Source organism: Sciurus carolinensis, chromosome 8 (genome assembly GCF_902686445.1).
Source record: "Sciurus carolinensis chromosome 8, mSciCar1.2, whole genome shotgun sequence".
In the NCBI taxonomy this organism is placed as follows: Eukaryota; Metazoa; Chordata; class Mammalia; order Rodentia; family Sciuridae; genus Sciurus; species Sciurus carolinensis.
In genome coordinates, this window is record NC_062220.1 from 133,909,687 (window position 1) to 133,928,692 (window position 19,006).

General features: G+C 49.7%; 1 protein-coding gene across 1 annotated transcript; it reads right to left on the reverse strand.

The window, feature by feature from the left end:
- Nucleotides 1-555: 555 nt before the first annotated feature.
- On the reverse strand, nucleotides 556-2,082 carry LOC124991526 (sperm motility kinase 2B-like). The gene has a single exon (XM_047562192.1). It carries the CDS (start codon nucleotides 2,080-2,082, stop codon nucleotides 556-558), a length of 1,527 nt encoding a protein of 508 aa, XP_047418148.1.
- Between the last annotated feature and the right edge of the window lie 16,924 nt (nucleotides 2,083-19,006).

The window sequence follows — 19,006 nt, forward strand, 5'->3', positions numbered from 1 at the left end:
GGTAAATGCATAGTGTATATTCACACATCGAAACATACAGCCCCCAAAATGAGCGGACTGGTACTACAGCCAACAACCTGGAAGATTCTTTCAAATATAACATTGAAAGATTTAAAAAGTGTCTCCACTGATACTGAACGGGTAGGCGGAGGCACCTCGTCCAGGCCTTGGACAGGGTGGCTGCTGGACTCCTGCCCTTGCCTGAGGCCTCCCTCCTTTTTCCTTCCTCCTCCTATTTTAAGCCTGTTTTTCTTTTTAAAGAAATCATTGGAACATCCATCGTATTACACCATTTGTGGGAAACAGAAATTTATTAAGAAATATCTCTCTGATGGCAGAGAAGAACAGGACAGGGGGAAGCGTCCTGGGGAAAAGTCTCTGAGGTCTCTGGCAGGTGGGGGTGGAGGAGAGTCCTGGAGCACCCGGATGCGCTCCCGGGCGGAACCCGGTCCCAGAAGCCTGAGCCAGTGGGCAGCCTCACTTCCGAAGCTGAGTCCGCTTGCTGATGGAGGCATGCTCAGAGCTCGGGGTCTTTGGGCTGTCCATCGGGCTGTGTCACGTGGGCACGATCTCTGGAACCACGCTATTGGGGAGCCTAGGGGGTCTGTGGCCTCCGTCCGCCGGAGCCACCCTTCTTCTCGAGGCGGGCCCGTGGACGCACGGAAGGCAGCAGCAGAGTCGCCGAAGGCAGGTGGCGATCCTCCTGGTGACCCGCCTCCAGCCCCTGCCTCTGTCGTGGGCTGGCCCCGTGGAGGTGCCCTGGGAGGCGGAGCTGCCTCCTTCGGCTCCCCGCCTACCAGGGCTGGGCCCAGAGTCCTGCCGGGAGGCTGGCCTGGGAGCGGGCATCTTCTCGTGGAGGAAGCGCAGAGGAATGGCCGGCACGCTGGCGCACGCAGCGTCCTTCCGGCCTGAGGGTTTGGCCTCCTCCGGCTGCTGCGGCTCATGGGGCAAGAGAAGGGCAGGCTCACTGGTGCACCGGTTGGGGTGGACGCTGGGAGGATCCACCGAGGGCCCTGGGCGAGGCCCAACCACCCGGCGACGAACAGGCTTTGCCTGGAGCGGGCAGCCCGCCCCCTGGCTTCTCTGGTGCTGCAGGAGAAGGTAGGTGGCCATGGCTTCATCGAATTGGCGGTTGGCCAGGGACAACCAGGTGTTGTAGGGGTCGAAACCCATGTCAAACATCACGGTCATGATGGCGGGGTCGAGCCGCTGGGGGAGTGGCTGGCTGGGACGACTGGGGGAAGGGTCCTGGCCCTGGCTCAGCCATGGGTGCCCCATGACCTGCTCTAGGGTGGGCCTCTGTGTGGGGTCCACCGTCAGGAGTTGCTGAATGAGGCTGCGAGCTCCCGGGGACACATGCGGGGGAATGTCGTAACTCGCCTGCAGGACCAGATTCTGCAGCCCCTTACTGGTGCTCGCCATGAACGGCCTCCTCCCCGTGAGCATGAAATACAGAGTGACGCCCAGGCTCCAGACGTCTGCAGGGGGGCCCTCGAATCCCTTGCGCTGGATGATTTCGGGGGCGAGGTACAGGAGAGTGCCCCTGAACCCGGTCAGCAGCTGCCCCGGCGCGATGCTGGTGCTCAGGCCAAAGTCGATGAGCTTTACGTGGCCCCTGGCATCCACCACGAAGTTCTCGGGCTTGAGGTCGAGGTGCGCCACGCCCTTCTGGTGGCAGTAATGCACGACCTGCACCATCTCCCTGAACGCCCTGCGCACCTTCACCTCGGGCAGGCCACCTTCCCGCGGGATGCGAAGCCGGAGCTGCCCCCCCTCCGCGTACTCCATGACCAGGTACATGTTGCGGGGGGTCTCGATGACCTGGAAGAGCTGGATCACGTTCGCGTGTTCCAGGGACATCAACCATTCCCGTTCGCGGAGCACAGGCTCGTGCCCCTCCGTCTTTGGCACGACTTTCACCGCCACCTTGACTCCGGTCAGGAGGTGGCGGGCCAGTACCACCTGGCTGAAGCTCCCCTCCCCAATGGGCCTCAGGACACAATAATGGTCGGTGAGGGCCGACTCGAAGCAGGAGCCGGGCCCCTGCGCCTCTACACTACTCTCACTACACTCTCTGCGCATCCTCAGCCGCAACGCCAACTGAGGAGGCTAACTAAAAAAAAAACAACAAACCCAAACAAAACACCAAACCAACAAACAAAAGGCAAAACACAAAACAAACAAACAAACAAAAACCCCAAATCAAAAAACCAACAGCAAACCACCGCAAACACCAACCACCGACCACCAACCACCAAACGCACTAACTACCTGGGAGTCCGACAGGTCACCACCAAGAGCTTCCTGTACTTAATGGACAAAGCCCACCCTCAGCCACTCTCTTATATAGCGGGGGTTTGAGGTGACCTCACAGTGGCTCCTTGTGAGGTCAGAGCAAGAAATGACCCAGTAGAGCCTCGGCGTTGCCCCCAGGGTTCATCTCACTCTGGGGCCTCCTGCACCCTTTTGACTTGCATGATAATAAGAAGGAAGGACCCAGGAAGCTTTCTGTGTCCCTGGGTCTTGGAGACTGATATTTACATGTTTAGAGATGAAAACCGGTCGGAGGTTTCAATGGTCTCATTTGCTGCCTGAAAATCTGTAATAACTTTCAGATTTTAAAGACCTCATCATGTCTACACTCAAAGTATTCAGTTCCCCTGACTTCCAACTCATGGTACTTGGGGACCACTCACGCTGGGATGCTATCACAGCATGCTCTGCTCCCTGAGATGCTCTGGCGCTAGACCTTAACACCTATGGGGTTGAGAGGGAGGGAGCGTTCATCATCATTTCCCCACAAGCTTCTCATCAGATTTCTCCCTAGAAACCCTGGAACACACAAAAGGCGGTGTGTGGATGTGTTCAAAGCGATGAGGGATCCAACACAGAAGCAGACAATCCCAGAGCCAGCCAAAGTGTCCTCCCCATTAGGAGAGGGAAGGGAGGCATTGCCACACACCAGGGTCCCTTCCTGCTTCTCTTAACAGAACCCCTTGGACTGAGTGATTGATTGAAGATAGAAATCCCCTTCCCACATTTGGAGACTGGCAGGTCCAAGAAAAAAAAAAAAAAAGATTAAAAAAAAAAGAATACAAAGAGTAAGTTTCCATCATATGAAGTTCGAAAGTAAGTAAAATTAAACTGTAATTTTAGGAATGCAAACACAAGTGGTAAGAGTCTAAGGAAAAAACAGAAAGAGGTTTCAAGCCCAGAGCAGTGGCACAGGCCTGTGATCCCAGTGACTTTGGAGGCTGAGGCAGGAGGACTGCAAGTTGGAGGCCAGCCTCAGCAACTAAGTAAGGCCCTAAGGACTTAGTGAGATTCAGTCTCAAAATAAAAAATAAATAAAAGGACTGGATGTGGCTCAGTGGTTAAGTGCCCCTGGGTTCAATCTCTGGTACAAAAAATAATAACAGTGATTTCAATAAAAGGTAAGACGGTGATTCACTCGAGGGAGGAGGGAAGCTCCACCTGTCTTGGCAAAGTCTAATCTCGAGTCTTGAGTAGGGGTTATGCGAGTTCTCAAATTGCTATTGTTCTCTCTGTGTGCCTGGCAACCCCTGGTGTTTTCGTTGCTAACAAAGCTTAGAGAAGGAGATGCTTTCTTTCAAAGTTTATAAAGGGATCATCTCTGAATTTGCTGAAGTTCAGCATCAGAGAGACACCATGAGAGAGACACAAAGAGATAGAAAGAGATGAAGCAGACTGAATTTGGGGGTCCCTCCTCTGAATTAAGAGTGATTTCCTCTTTCCCAGAGCAGACACGAAAATGTCATAGCCCTGAGTTCATTGGGGCGCCACAAAGGTTGAGAACGGAGATGGCCCCTCCTCACTCCCTCTTGGGGACAATGACATCTACTCTGTACCTCACCTGGCTTCTGCTTCCGTAAATCCTAACTGCTGCTCAAACTGCACAAAGTTCACTTTTTCTTTTTCCACCTTTTGCCTCTTTCTCATCCAAGCAGGTGACCCAATCCAGCCAGGTGGGATCCAGGCGGGATTCCTGGGCCGGGCTGCTGGTAACAGAGACAGAGAGAGGCAGAGAGAGAGACAGAGATAGAGAGGGGGAGAGACATGGAGAAACAGAGATCTAGAGAAAGAGCCACAGAGAGACAGAATAGGTGACAGAGCTCCCCGGAGCGCTGCTCATCACCCTAACTAGACAACATGCTGGGTAGGGGCGAGGGGAGGGATGGAGAGGAAGCAGACACCAGGCAAGCAGGGGCCACCAACGGAGCTCATTCTACAGGCTCAGCACCATCCTGGACTTGGGAGTAGAATAGGAAGGGAAGCCATCTGGCTTTACACTCCAAGTGAGAGAGAGGTGGTAGGTAGCAAGAAAGTCAGTCCTTTGGGGGGGATAAGAGGAAAATCTGAAGCCACACAGGACATAAAAAATGAAATGAGGGTGTTTCTTCGTGAGTCACTGTTTCTAGGCCAGCTGATTCAGCAGCAGTGCGAAACCACCTGGTACCCCCAAAATACAAACTGCTTCCTTCTTCCCGAAAGTTCAAGCACATGTCAGTGCACCTCACATCCTCCAGACCCCCAGGCAAACCCGGCTCCCCCTGGTCCAGGGGATATGGTGGAGGGTGTAACATGAACCGTTCTCTTCAGGTTGAGGCTGTTACAGTCTCTGATTCAGAAGCTGAAGTGTTCATTTTTAATCATTACTTACCCAAACTAAAACAGCAATCCCAATAGAGAGGGTTAGACGATAATCCTGAGGATTTTAAAAAGCACTAAATGCCTAACTTGCAGGAATTCATTTTGTCACATAACCTAATAGGTAGGATTGTAGGATGTTAGTGGTATTTCCACTTGACCAAGGGGGAAGTGGAAGATGGGACAAGAGAAGGTACTTGGCCAAGGTCACAGAGATGGTCGGTGGCAGAATCGTAAGCCCTGTGGTAGGAGCCTCACCCCTACTGTGGTGCAGGTCTGGGTCTGTGAGGAACATTATTTTGCTGCTCTGTTTGCTCCCAAAGCAGAGAGAGGGAACTGCAGGCCAGGGAGGCAGCATTAGGATAACTGGGGACTTTTTCTCTGGTAGCAATTGTGGGGCCGAGAGGGGTGGTCGGACATCCGGAGGCCCTGGGGATGGGCATCTATGCAAAGTGTCCACGCCCCGCTTGCTGGTGGAGATCGCTGGGAAGGAGGTCAACCAGGAGTCCCTGGGCTGCATCATGTCACTGGATTATGGCTTTGATTTGGTCCATCACTTAAGACCTTTGATTCATTGTCCCCAGCATCAGGAGGAATCCCGGAGACAGCGGATATCACACCACTGGGTGTTTCCTTCCCCCCAGTCAGTGGTGAGATGTCCACTGTCTCCATCAAATCCCTTTTCGGGCCACAGTGCCAAGAATCTGTGGCTCATTCTTCTGCTTCTGAGGGTGGCGGGGTAGTTGTCCATGAGACAGGCTTTGGGGAGCTAAATAAAACGGAGGACGAAGACGGTTCTGAAAACCACCACCACTTGTTGTGAACTGCTCGCTACCTGGCAGACTCTGTGCTTAAGGTGCTGCCCCGAGTATCACGTTAAAATCTCAACCAAAACCTAAGGAGCACTTGCATTTAGTATCTGGTGAAGAAACAGAGGGGAGTCTCTATGCTACAAAACTGGTGAGCAGGGGGCTTGGAGTTGGAGCCACCATCTCTCTGTTCCCAGTGGTCTGTGCTCTTAGTATCACAGGACAGTGCTTCTGAAATGGGTTGAGAAGGTCACACCCATTTAAAAATTAAATAGATGAAACTATCAGAAATGTGAAGAGAGAGCCTACAGAGTGGGAGAATATCTTTGCCAACCATACCTCAGATAGAGCGCTAATTTCCAGAATCTATAAAGAACTCAAAAAACTCTACACGAAGAATACAAATAATCCAATCAACAAATGGGCTAAGGAAATGAACAGACACTTCACAGAAGAAGATGTACAAGTAATCACCAGATATATGAAAAAATGTTCAACATCCCTAGTAATAAGGGAAATGCAAATCAAAACTACCCTAAGATTTCATCTCACCCCAATTAGAATGGCGATTATCAAGAATACAAGCAACAATAGGTGTTGGCGAGGATGTGGTGAAAAAGGAACACTCATACATTGCTGGTGGGGTTGCAAATTAGTGCAACCACTCTGGAAAGCAGTGTGGAGATTCCTCAGAAAGCTTGGAATGGAAACACCATTTGACCCAGCTATCCCACTCCTTGGCCTATACCCAAAGGACTTAAAATCAGCATACTACAGAGATACAGCCACATCAATGTTCATTGCTGCTCAATTCACCATAGCCAGATTGTGGAACCAACCTAGATGCCCTTCAGTTGATGAATGGATAAAGAAACTGTGGCATATTTATACAATGGAATATTACTCCGCAATGAAGAATGATAAAATTATGGCATTTGTAGGCAAATGGTCGAAATTGGAGAATATCATGCTAAGTGAGATAAGCCAATCTCAAAAAACTAAAGGACGAATGATCTCGCTGATAAGCGGATGAGGACATATAATGGGGGGTGGGACGGGCTAGCATTAGGTTTAGGGTTAGGTTTAGAGTTAGGCTAAGGAGAGCAGTAAGAATGAAGGAAAGAAGGACTGTGTAGAGGGAAAAGAGGGGTGGGAGGGGTGGGGGGGAGGGGAAAAATATAATAAACATCATTACCCTATGTAAACGTAAAAAAAAAATAAATAAATAAAAATGTAAAAAAAAAAATTAAATAGATGGTAAGAGAGAAGGAGGGGAGGGGAGATCAGTTAACAGATTTCATGGTGTGTGCTGAAATGTGAACAAACATCAAACAAACATGTGCATTTCTCACTGTGTGTGTATGCGCAAACACACATCACGTAAAATGTATTTATTACTATTGATCATGGTCAAAAAAGCTTTGGGAAATACTGCCTTGGGGTCTTCAGTGTCTTCTCGCTTTCAAATAGATGCAAGGAGTTGTCTGAGCTGTCCAGGGTACTGAAAATTCAATTATCGGTACGTGGATCCTGTCCCCAAGGAACCTAAGTCCAGTGGAAGGGACAGACTCACACAATGTCATGACAGGCAGCTCACAAAGCTGGAAGAAAAAGCTGAATCCAATGTAGAAGGAGAACTCGGAAAGGTTTGCCGAGAAGTGTCCCCGAGAGCTGAGTCCTGAGGTTGTCCTAACACCTAGGTAACGAGGTTCCTGGGAGAGCAAGTTGCCCTATCATTCATATGAAATGGGGGCAATCGGGATGAATTAGGAGTCCTTCCTATCCTCACTTCCTTGTAATGGCAATGGGTATTTATTGAGCACTTACTATGTGCTGACCGACCTGATTCTACTCTTCATTCACAACGATGATATGAGGCAGGTCCAGGATCAGGACCTCCAACTTACAGATGAGGACACTGGGCTTAGGAAGGTGAAGTGGTGTGTTGAAGTCCACAGATCTGAAAAGGGCAGGGCCGGGATTCATGGGCAAGCTGAGCGGCTCAGAGTGCATTCTGTAACTCTGTCATCGAAGAGTTTAGAGAGAGGGGCAGAAAGCAGGAGAGACTCCACAGGAATGAAGGACAGTAAGATCGTCGCTCTGTGAACGCAGTCCCCACAAGCCTGTGAGGTGAGCACAGTTACTCCATTCTACGGGTAAGCACAGGGAGACTCAGAGTGGTGAAGCCATGTCCTTCTCTGCAGCCACGTCCACATCAACTCCAGCCAGGGGTCCCCGCCACCCAGGCCCCCAACTCTCTGCTCCAGAGTTGAGAAACCCCTTTCCTTCCCAACCTCGGTGGGGAAGCCTCAGCTGCTGGGCTACCTGATGAAGCACCTGACTCTTCCCTGGGAAATGTGGAGGCCATGCCCCAGGAGCCCCGAGCCCCAGGGAGGACGAGGCCACTAATTAGGTGACTGTTCTGGTGTCTGCCCAGACTCCTGCAGACAGATGGGAAGGAGATGGGAATCCCAAATCCCTCTGTCTTTCAGAGCATTTCTGAAAAATGGTGATGGAGCCTGTCTCTGGCATGAGAGAAGGGGGGCTGCAGAGGGAAAGAGGCTGGCAATGGAGGTGGAGGGAGGGTCCCCTTCCCCTTGGAGAGGAGCGAACACAGAGAAGCACTTCACAGACCTAGTTTTAAGTCCCAGGAAGAGGCCGTGTTACGTATGGGCTTTGTAGCATGGGAAGAGCCCGAATCTGGCACAGGAGCCTGGCTCTGACATCTCAGTCCCATCTTCTAGCCGCCACGCTCATGTAAAAAATGCCCCACCTACCCTGAGACAGCACAGTGCAGTTGGTGCCAGGACCTGTCCCCAGGTGCCACTTTTCATAAGTAATTTCAAAACCATCCTCAGAGGTAAATGGGTCCATGATCCCCACTCTACAGATGAAGAAACTGAGACTCACTAGCAACTCAGCTTATAGGTGGAAGATTTAATGCTTGAACCCCCAAAAGGTAAGCCCTTGGCTACCATTTCATGCGACCATAGGAAAAGCAAGCAAATCATCGTATCTGCTTGCTGAGCACCAGTCAGAACCTGTGGTCTCATGAGATCCTCCTAATGCCGGTCTCCTCGGCCCCATTTTACAGATGGAGCAATTTGAGGGACCAAAATCTGCAGCAGTGTGTGCACGGCCCCACAGGGGACTCGATTGGGTCCCCGGTCAGGCTAATTTCTAAGCTCACACACATTGCCACCCTACGCGTGGTTCCCCTTTCTGGCAAATCACCAAAACCCCCTGGGGAGAGTGTTAAGCATTCAGACTTCGTTAGTGATGGTCTGGAGAAGGTTCTAGAAACATGCAGCTTGAAGTACCCCCGAGGTGATTCTAGGTATGAGTTACTTTCCAAAAGTGAATGTGTTAGAATTAGGTAAGATAATAAAGGAATGCATTGGTAAACATCGAACTGCTATAAAAGTCTGTAAAGCATAATAATAATAATAACAATGTATTTCCTTGTTGTCATTAATGGCCAGGATATATGCAAGGTTCTGAAGAGGGTAATTCCTGGAGGAAGAGCCCAGTGCCTGAGCTCATGACGCTAGCCATCCAATAATTGAAATAAAGCATGTTTTGTTTGTTTCAGGACTGAGTTTCCAGTGGAACAGGCCAAGAACAAAGGTGCCCATTCATGCGACTGTCCACAGAGAAAGCTGGTAGACTTTCAATTGCCCACGTTAGCAGAGCACAAAGGGACTTAAGTGTGTGGATTCCTTGAATCATCCTGTCCGAGGGTGGGGAAGGGCTGGTGAGTATCTGAACCGGGACGGAGGGGGCAGGCTGTATTGGACTATCGGCTTGGCGCCCAGACACAAAATGTGATACAACTGGCCAAAGAACATTAGTGGATTTGCTGGTTCTCTGATAATGTACAGAAACCGCCTAGTTACCGCCAAGATACGCGAGAAGTCCCAACACATACAACTAGAAGCAATTTAGCATTAACTCAAATTGAACTGCATCTGCCTGGCTCCTGGACTGCTTCCCTGTCCGTGTGATGATGACATTGCATTTTTAGGGACATTCGTTTCTCTCTCCTTGCATTGCTTAATTCATTCTACACCTTGCTGGTGTTGTCTGTCAGTCTACTATAATTCCTGGAAAGCCAAATTAAAATAACAGATCATTTTTGTCCCTGGTCCTTGTTGGGAGCTCTGTGGATTGACAATGAAAACCTTTTCCGAATTATCCAGTGGGTTTCCCAGCACCCCCTTGGATATCTAAAGTCTGAAGATCCACGAGGAGGGTTTCAGAAGCCTGTATTTTTAACAAGGTCCCCCAGGAACAGGTTCAGGAGACACGGAGAGCATCAGAAGTCTCATTCACTCATTCCACGATTATTTCCAAAGCACCCCCTGTCCCCTGCCAGGATTATGCTAAGTCTTAGAACCACAAACAGACGAGATCCCCATCCTCACTGGGTCAAGTGAGGACCGTGAAGTGCCATCCAGGAAACGCAAGGGTCAAAGGACATGTGAGCTGCCAAGGAAAATAGGATGGTATGAAGATCAGCCCAGGGCAGATCGCAGGTGAGTGGCCAGTAAGGTTCCCACCGGAAGCAGCATGTTGATCAAAAGATGAGGAGCGGACCGGAAGACAGCGAGGTAGGGGTGAGAATCCAGGTGAGCAGGGGAGGGGAGAGAACTCTGAGCAGGAAAACCACAGGGCTCAGGAAGGCCTAGGACAGAGGGAGCCAGGACCCAAGGAACAGGAGCGGGGCGGGACTTCAGCCTGTCAATCAAAGTGGAGAGGCCACAGGGCTCAGGAGGGTGGAGGAAGAGGCCAGGCTAGCAAGAGCGAGGGGCTGAGATTCGATCCCGAGGGCATTGGGAAGCCGGGAGACGGCTCGGAGCAGGAAGTGGCACGGCCTGAATTTACCACCTCAAACACATCGGGGGCCTCGTCCCACACACGGACGGCCCCAAGATGTCACTCAGCAGAAACCAAGAGCTCATTCTGTCCTGGAATCGCAGGAGGCAAATTCGCCAGGAATTGGGGCTCTCCAGCCTCCAGCTCCCTGCCTGGTCCCCTCACCCCAGAGACCAAAGCCTCCTTCAAAGTCGAACAGGTGGTCACAGGACAGAAAGGGAAAACAGATCAAGGTGGTCCCTGTTCCCCGCTTCCCGCCACCCTGTCAACTGGACGGCAGCAGGAATCAGGCTCTCAGCCGTGTTCTCGGAGAGCAAAGCGATGAAGAGACTGTGGCACTGTCAACTCTCCAGAGGGGCCTGTGGGGGTCCCTGGAGGAACGGACATGCTGGACCAGGCCGGGCCTGCGGGCCACACGGGCTCAGGGGCTGTGGTGATGGACGCCCTCCTGTGTCTGCCCAGCATCCAGCCTCTTCTTCTGGTTGGGCAGGGCTGACCCCATCCCTGGCTCCGAAGCTGGGAATGGTCCAGACTGGCCGGTCGGGTGTTCGTGTTACCCTGGCCTGAAGATGGAATTCCTCCATTTCCACCCACTGGGTTTGCTGGAAGATTGGGAGGTAAGCTCAGGGATGATGGTGGTCCCATCACAAGAAGACAGCCTGCCTGAAAAGGAGGTGACAGTGAACAACTAAGAGCTGAGGTGTGGAGAGGGAAGAGTGTGGGGAGCGGGGGACATGGAGGATGTCATTTGCCCTATGATCTGGCTGGAATTACCAATGGTTCCTTTGTATGAAAAATCAAATAACTGATGCTTTTGGCTAATTCTTTCTGAGCTGGCGTCTTGCCACCCGGTGTCCCAGTTCTTCCAGGTGCACTTCCGCTTGTTCCTCAAACTCTTGCTGCATTTCCTTTCGGCAAACTTTGGAAATGCAGCCCGTGGAAGTGGGTCTAAAGGGCGACCGGCTCTCTCCCTTCAGGCATGAGCAACAGCGGGATCAGAGTGCTCATGGACGGGAGAAATAAGAGCCGACACAGTTTGATTGCAGCAGGCAGGATTCAAGCTAGACTCTTAGACTTTCTCAACTAGGAGCTGAAGCTGGTTAGAAATGCACAACCTCAGGCCCCACCCAGAGTGGCTGAATCCACATCAGCATTTTTACAAGATTCCTTGGATGAGTCCTGGGCACAGTCAAGAGCAAGGCACAAGATACCAGGACTCCTCTGAATCCAGCTTCGATTCTGGGGAGATGCCCAGCATAGCTCCCAGCCCTGTAGCAGAGGAGCATCTGCCCTGGGGGAATGGGGAGGTGTGACCCCCCAAGTCACAGAGGACCATTTCTGTCAGGGAGAGGGAAGGACTCCACACCCCCCAGCCTCTCCGCGCACCTGGTCTCCCTGTGTGACCCACCGTGCTGCGTAACAGGCTCCTAAATCACCCATAAACAGAGCAGCCCGAGTCACAACTCCGAGAAGCAACACGCAATTACAACCGAGGAAATCATTTTTACATTTCATTAGTGCTCCTTAATAGAGACAGTCTGCTCCCAAGTGTGACCACCCGCCCGGGTGACAGGCTGGACTAGCCACATGCCCTTTCTACAGGCAGCTACAACGCGGAAGTGAATCACCAGGGGAGATTCTGCTTCGGGTCGCCTGGGGAGGGACCAGGACTCCACACTTGGAATTGCTAGATCTTGCTGATGCAAAAGGTCATTTGAGTCTCCGGGACCCCAAGGCTTCACAGATGTGTCCGGAAAGCCCGCCGTGAAGCAGTCTGTGCTTTCTCTAGAGCCATCTCCTTTAACCGTGTTGTGAGGTGAAATCATGAAAAATTACACCCATTTTCCACCTGAGACCACTGAGGTTCAGCACCCACTCTAACCTCAGTCAGCTGAGCATCCGAGTCTCCCGGCAAACTTTCCAAAACACGCTTCCTGGAAGATTTCAGTTCTGATGTGGGTTTCGGAATATGTATTTCGAAAAAGGTCCTCAAAAAATGACATGGAATTACAACCCACGGAAGGACTTGCTTTGGGGAATGACTGAACAGGCCATCGCTACCTGTCGGGAGCAGATCAGAGTGCTTCTTGTCCTTCCTACCTCCTTTAAAAAGTGTCTGTATCTTCATTTCGTGATGTCCTTAGCACCCAGCCCAGAACCTGCCAGAGAACAAGAGCTTCATACGTTACTGACTCGCTAAATGAGTTGAAGAATGGATGGGGGATGGATGGATGGGGCACGGGAGGGGAAGCGGGGAGGGAGGGAAGACTCCATCTAGCAGCTCCCAGGGCCTGGCATGTACCCACCCTGGCACGGAGTCCTCAGAAACAGTCTTTAGATGTCATAGATGCAAGCTGACGGGCACCACCTCAGCAAGTGGGCAGTGCCGGACCAGATGCTTGGAAGGTGTGCTAGCACCCTCGCCAGCTGGGGACAGAGTGGACAGGGCCTGGGAGTCTGGGGAGACGGATCTGTGGCGCGGTGGGAGGGACGGGGCTGGCAGGGCTCCGCGGGTGTGAGGCATTAACCTCAAGCCATGGTCTATTTGCAGAGAACAGGCCTCCCCGGGCTCATTTGCCAACCTGAATGTCACCCACGCTCTCCCCCTCCCGCTCTCCTTCCCGAGTCGGCCTCCTTTTAGCTCAATTTCCTGCCTCTCTCTCTCTCCTTTTTGTTCTCTGGGGCCTGACAACCGTCTTTTCCAGGCGCTGGGCTCCCCATTTCCACCTTCCCTAGAAATAAACCAGGAATCTATCCTCTGACCATCAAGAGAATAGGTCCAGTCGGCCAGACATTAGGCGACGATGCCAGCAACCGCCAGCGCCATCGGAACGCAGGCTCTCCTTCTTCTGACCCCGTGCCGAGCGATCCTTTGCCCATCTAGTCCCACGGTGTCGTGGTTGAAATATGAAATGTCCTCCAGAAGCTCATGTGTGGAAGGCTTCATCCCCAAGGCCACAGCGTTCCGATGCAGGGCCTTCGAGAAGTGATTGAATCGTGAGGGCACTAAACTCATCAAGGTATTGATCCATTGGTGAACCCATATCTCAGTGGGCTCTGGAGCCGGTGAGAACTCAGGAGGGGCCCAGTTAGAGGAGGTGAGTCTTGATCGCAAGCCTCCAAAGGCTGCGTCCTGTCCCCAGACCCTTCCGCCTCCTCTTTCTTTTCTCCTTCTCCTCCTGGTCTTCTTCTCCTTCTTCTCCCTCTTCTTCTTCTTCTCCATCTCTCTTGCTCCTTATCCTCCTCTTCTGTCACATCTATTTCCTACCACTCTGACACTTGACACGGTTCTGTTGAAAGATCATCCTCCCTCTTGGGGGCCATAGGCGTGGAATGTCTCCATGTGCAGTTGCTTTTAATACTAATCATCAATATATCCTTAGATTCAGAGTATAGAGAATACTGGGGAGATTTCATGGTGCTGGGACACAAAATAATACAATAAAGTTTAATATTAATACTTGGATGAAATCATAAATAAGCAATTATGATCTGCTCAAATTTGTAAGGAGCCTGTGATTTCTTTTAGTATACAAATTCTCTAGAAGTTATATATGAGAGTGCATTCCTCTGAGCTTTGAGGTGGTGTTTGGTCTTCATTGCTTTCTTAGTGTTTATGATTAAGTTTAAGGATATTTTTCCCACTTAATAAATAAATAGGTTAATCATAAGTACAATTTGTATTCTTCCTCTGTCTAGTTAGAGTTTTAGTCTGTCATTGAGTACATAAAATAGAATATTAACTATAAGCTGATTCCTCTATTCTCTGTTAGTAACAACGAAAACACTCCACTGTTAACAACTAACACTAGAGTTCTTGGAAGGGGTAACTTCTACAGAAACTTAATGACGTATTCTTTCAGGGAAGTTAAAACTAAGCGGAGCATGGTGCCCTCTACCTTGCTGGGAACTGTTTTTCTTTTTATTTCAGCTATCATACAGTAAGAACGTGTTTCTTGAATAAGATCATTAATTATACTCTTGAAGATTTTTTACTTAACATTTCCTTGTATTAACCATGAAATGATGTCCATCAATACCAAAGAAAAAACATATAAAAAGACCCTGTGAACAATAAAGATTCAGACTCAGCCTGAGAACACTTGGTGTCTCTGTGTGCTGTTTCTCCACCGCGCCGACGCCTCCCATCCACCTCGGACCCCGACTGCTGCTAGGGCTGGACCCCGGCACTCTTCCTTCTCTTCTTCCTCCTCCTCCTCCTCCTCCTCTTCTTCTTCTCTTCTCCTCTCCTCTTCCTCCTCTTTCTCCTCCTCCTCCTTCTTCTTCTCTTCTTTTTCTTCTCCTTCCCCTCCTCCTCCTCCTCTTCTTCTTCTTCTTATTCTCTTCTCCTCTTCCTCCTCCTCCTTCTTCCCTTCTCCTCCTCCTCCTCCTCCTTCTTCTTTCTCTCTCTCTCTGCAATGTGGTGAACAGCTCAAATCCACTCCATACCCCCCACCATAATGTCCATCCTCAGTAGAAGCCCAGAAAAAATGGAGTCACATGGCCATCAAATGAAACCTCTGAAATCATGAACCAGAATAAATCTTTCTTCCTTGTGTTTCAGACAGAGCTAGCCTACGGGCATACACGATTCTGAACCCTATCTTCAGCCTCACCCTGGCCTCCTGTCTGTCTCACTACGTGAGTAGGATCTCCACCTGGGACTCTAGTAGAGGTCTGAAACTTACCCACACCTGGACCTCCGATTCTCCTCCATTCTCCTCCTCTGGGTCTCCCCACCTGGGTTGTGGGGCCTCCATCCACCAGTTACTCAGCCATCCTTGACCATGTCCCTTCTCTTACTCCCAGAGCTGATCTGTCTGCAAGTCCTGACAGCTTGTCCTTCGCAATAGACCCCAAATCTGACCCCGCTCACCAGCCCTCTGCCACTACCTGCCCCAGGCCACCATCATCTCTCTCCTGGATAATTCAGGACCCTAGAAATGGTCTTGCCTCTCCACAGAGAGACCAAAGGAATCTTTGAAGATGGACATTAGCTCACTTCACCGTATGCTTGAGACCCTCTCGAAGCTCCCCAACTGCCCCTCATCCAGCCATCTCACTGTGGTCTTCAAGATCCTGCACAACCTGGTCCCAGGCGAGCCTCTTCAGCCATATCCCCTAACCCTTCCTATGCTCAAAATTCTCTTGGATGTTTCTGTCCCCAGTAGCAACCCCCATCCCACCTCCCTGGCTTTGAACGTGGCTACTGGTTCACCCTTCACTCAGATATTCACATAGCTCACTTCCTACTTCAAGGTCTTGCTCAAAAGTCACCTCCCCCAAAAGTATTATATATGGCATCTTGCCATTCTTCAGTCTCTCTGGTGACCCTGTCTTATTTACCTTCATAACACCTATTACTTCCTCATTATATTTATTAATGCACGCATTTATTTATTATTTATCTCCATCTGACGTATATGAGCTTCGTGAGCCCTTTTCTGTCCTGATCTCAGCTGCGTGTCCGGATGACACCTGGAAGATAGTAGACATTCAGTACGACGGTTGAACAAGTGGCTGAATCGTCCTCCCTGCCTTTGCCGGCGACATCTTATTCTGGATAGGAAGTATATTTTCTCCATTAATGTATCTGCCATCATCTTGACCTCTTGCATTTCAACAAATAAACTCAGTAAATGTTCGACACAGATCACGTTGAGTATGAAGCCTTTACGTTACAGAATTCCGTATATTCTTATTTCATTTCATTAAAAATCAAAGATGTTTTCAGAAAAGAAGAAAAAGGGATACACCCAAAATATGAAAACGAGATAATTCTTGGATGATCCGATAGCGACTCAAGTTCAGTCTCTTCTTGGACTTTTCTCCACTTTCTAACTTGTCTAGAGTGAAAGTCGAGCACGTGTACGATCAACATCAAGTTGAAAAATATTTCCATGACTTCTTGGAGGTAAAACAACTCATCTTCTAATACTCTGAGGGTTAACGTGTCGAGACCTGGAATCTCACCTCTGCTTCTTAGGTTGTCCCCCAGCAAGTCCTAATCTTCCAGGGCAGAGATTTGACTTAGTCCTTTGACAAATGGGAGCACATCTGTCCTTGAAGTGGAAAGGGCTCAAAGGACAATGTCAACATCGGGTCCTCTGAAGACAGAAGCAGCAGTATGCCTTGAGGGATCGTCAAAGCATACCTAGTGGGACATTGGTGGACAGTGTAGCGTTTGCTCCTTCTTAGCAAAGACAACTGCATATTATGCTTCACTGTGATGCGGTGACTCATGGTGGCAATGTCAAGCCCATAGGGAGGCAAGTGGAAGAACCAGCAGGTCATCAGGCAGCTCACCTATGTGACCACTCTCTGCCTGTGGGCTAGACCTAACATGTCAGGGCATTCTCCCCACATGACCCGTCCAGAGAGGACGGAGGCAGCAAGAGCGGGAAGCAGGAGACCGAACCCCTTCCTTTCCTTCAACTCACACCTAGTTTCCCAATGACACCCCCAAACCCCAAATGATAAAGCAACCTTCAGTTAAGTTCTGACGATTTCCCCTTTAAAAACAAAACCGCCTCTGAGAGTCTCTGATATTTTGCCCAAATTGAGCTGAGCGCTGCAAACCAAGAATGACAGCAGGCGCCGGCTCATTAGCCCCGCCTAATGTCTCCAGCCACGGGCTCAAAGAAGGCTCATTGCGCAGCCGCCGAATGGGACCTTCATTAGGTCCCTCCTCCCTCTCATGGCCTCAGTTTCCCCATCTGTAAAATTAGAAGAAGCTAGAACAGAGAAGCCGAGAGGCATCGATCTCACATACATCATTGTGTACAATCCTGGTCTTGGAAATTCCAAAGAAATTAGCCCAGACTTTCATCCCGCTGGTAGCAGACAAGCCAGGTTCCTTCCCAATGGGTCCAGGCGGATGCAAGGTGAGATCACCATGGGGCAGTAGGGAGCCATCTCCCAGGCCTCTGTTGTGTCAAATGGTGTCATTTATGGAACTCACACCATATGGAACCCACACACCCTCTTCTTTCCCATACAGGGTGCTGCTCCTAATCCTCCACGCCCCCAAAGCCACCAACACACGTCTCAGTGTGTGAAAAACAATTTCTTTGTCAGTTTGGGCTGACAAGCCGTCCACTACAGCAAAGCAAACTACTTGAACTTGGAAATAAGGTCTCCTGACCTTGGAAATCTCTGACCACTCCCATCAGGGATTTCCCAGGCCTCTTTCCTTCCCTTCAGCTACCCACCCCGTGGCTTAGCCTCTCCACCTTCCTTTTCTGCTCAGCTCCAACCTTGCATTCTTATTACTCAAACAGGAAAATGTGTCTTTCACTTTGTTTTGCTGTTTTCTTATAACTTATGTTCTTCAGGTTCTATCTTTTAACACTGAAAATAACCAATAAAATACATCTAAGACAAGGACAGATTTCTCTCTAGAACCTCTGACACCAACTTTTAACAGCTCTGTGACTCCCTACTCACATACCTGCCACCCATTTCTATTTCCAAGCCCGAAACAGACATCACTAATCGATCTCACACTCTGCTACTAGCAGGGTCTCTTCTCGGTGGATAGATGTCAGCAGAAATCACCATCAACTCAGCTGCCATGCTAGATGCAAACTCCTGGCAACCTCTGATCCCAGAGGACATCAAAGTGTCTTTCCATTTTTGATAAGTTACTGGAAGGTCAATATTCAGTGAGTAAAATCTAATGAGGTTATTAGAATGAATGGAAATCTTCCTCGTGATCTAAATAGGATATACCTTTGCCTCAAACTTCTCCCATCTGCACAAACCTTCATGCAACCCACATTTGATTACCCCTTGAGTTTAATGTTTGAAAGATTCTGGTTAAATAAGAATAGCATGACCTCATTCTCTGCTCAGAATTGTTTTCTATCATTCTTTTCCTTGGCTTGGCTTGCTTCTCTTCAACTCTCTTGGCTCAGCTGAATGTCACATTCTCTAAAACTTATCTCTGATACCTCCTTTCCCCCAAAAGAAGTCAGGTCCCCCTCCCCTTACATATATCTTATCACCATTTGATTAAAAATTTTTATTTTTTTACCATCCCACTGAGTTCCACCCCTAGGACTTGTCTGCATATAGCAGATGCTCAGTAAACACTTATTACATGATGAGTTGATTATTGATCAATTTTTATCTGTTTTCTGGAGGGCTTGCAAGACTGAGAGAGGTATACTGCATATAAGATAACAGTAAGTGCTTCATGCACAGTAATAATATGAGTAATGGAGGACTTCGTGCCCTCTCTGTACATATCATCTCATTTAATCCTCATAACAACATTTGCAAAGACACTGTGATTGTTCCCAGTTGATCAATAAGGAAACTGAAGATCAGAGTAGTGAAGAGGCTTGCCTGATGCTGCTAGGTGTCAAGCTGAGATGGAGAGCAAGGCAGCCTAGCCTTGGAACCTCTGTCTGGGGCTGTCCAATAGGAATGAGGCAAGGACCTTAGGATAGGACTTGAAGGTGAGCAAATTTTCCACCAAAGGCTCCAGCGCCAACCTGAGCGCCTCTCCCTCCCCAGACATTTCCTTAGATCAATGACTTGGGCAAGGGACTTCACCTCTCTGAATCTCAGTTCTCCTCTATACAGCGGGAATAATAATACCTCTGTAATTACATTAGAAGGACAAGATCTCACAGACAAAGCACTGATAT

Coding starts and splice junctions, on each gene's coding strand:
- LOC124991526 (XM_047562192.1), bottom strand. CDS start 2,082: ATGCGCAGAGAGTGTAGTGAGAGTAGTGTAGAGGCGCAGGGGCCCGGC.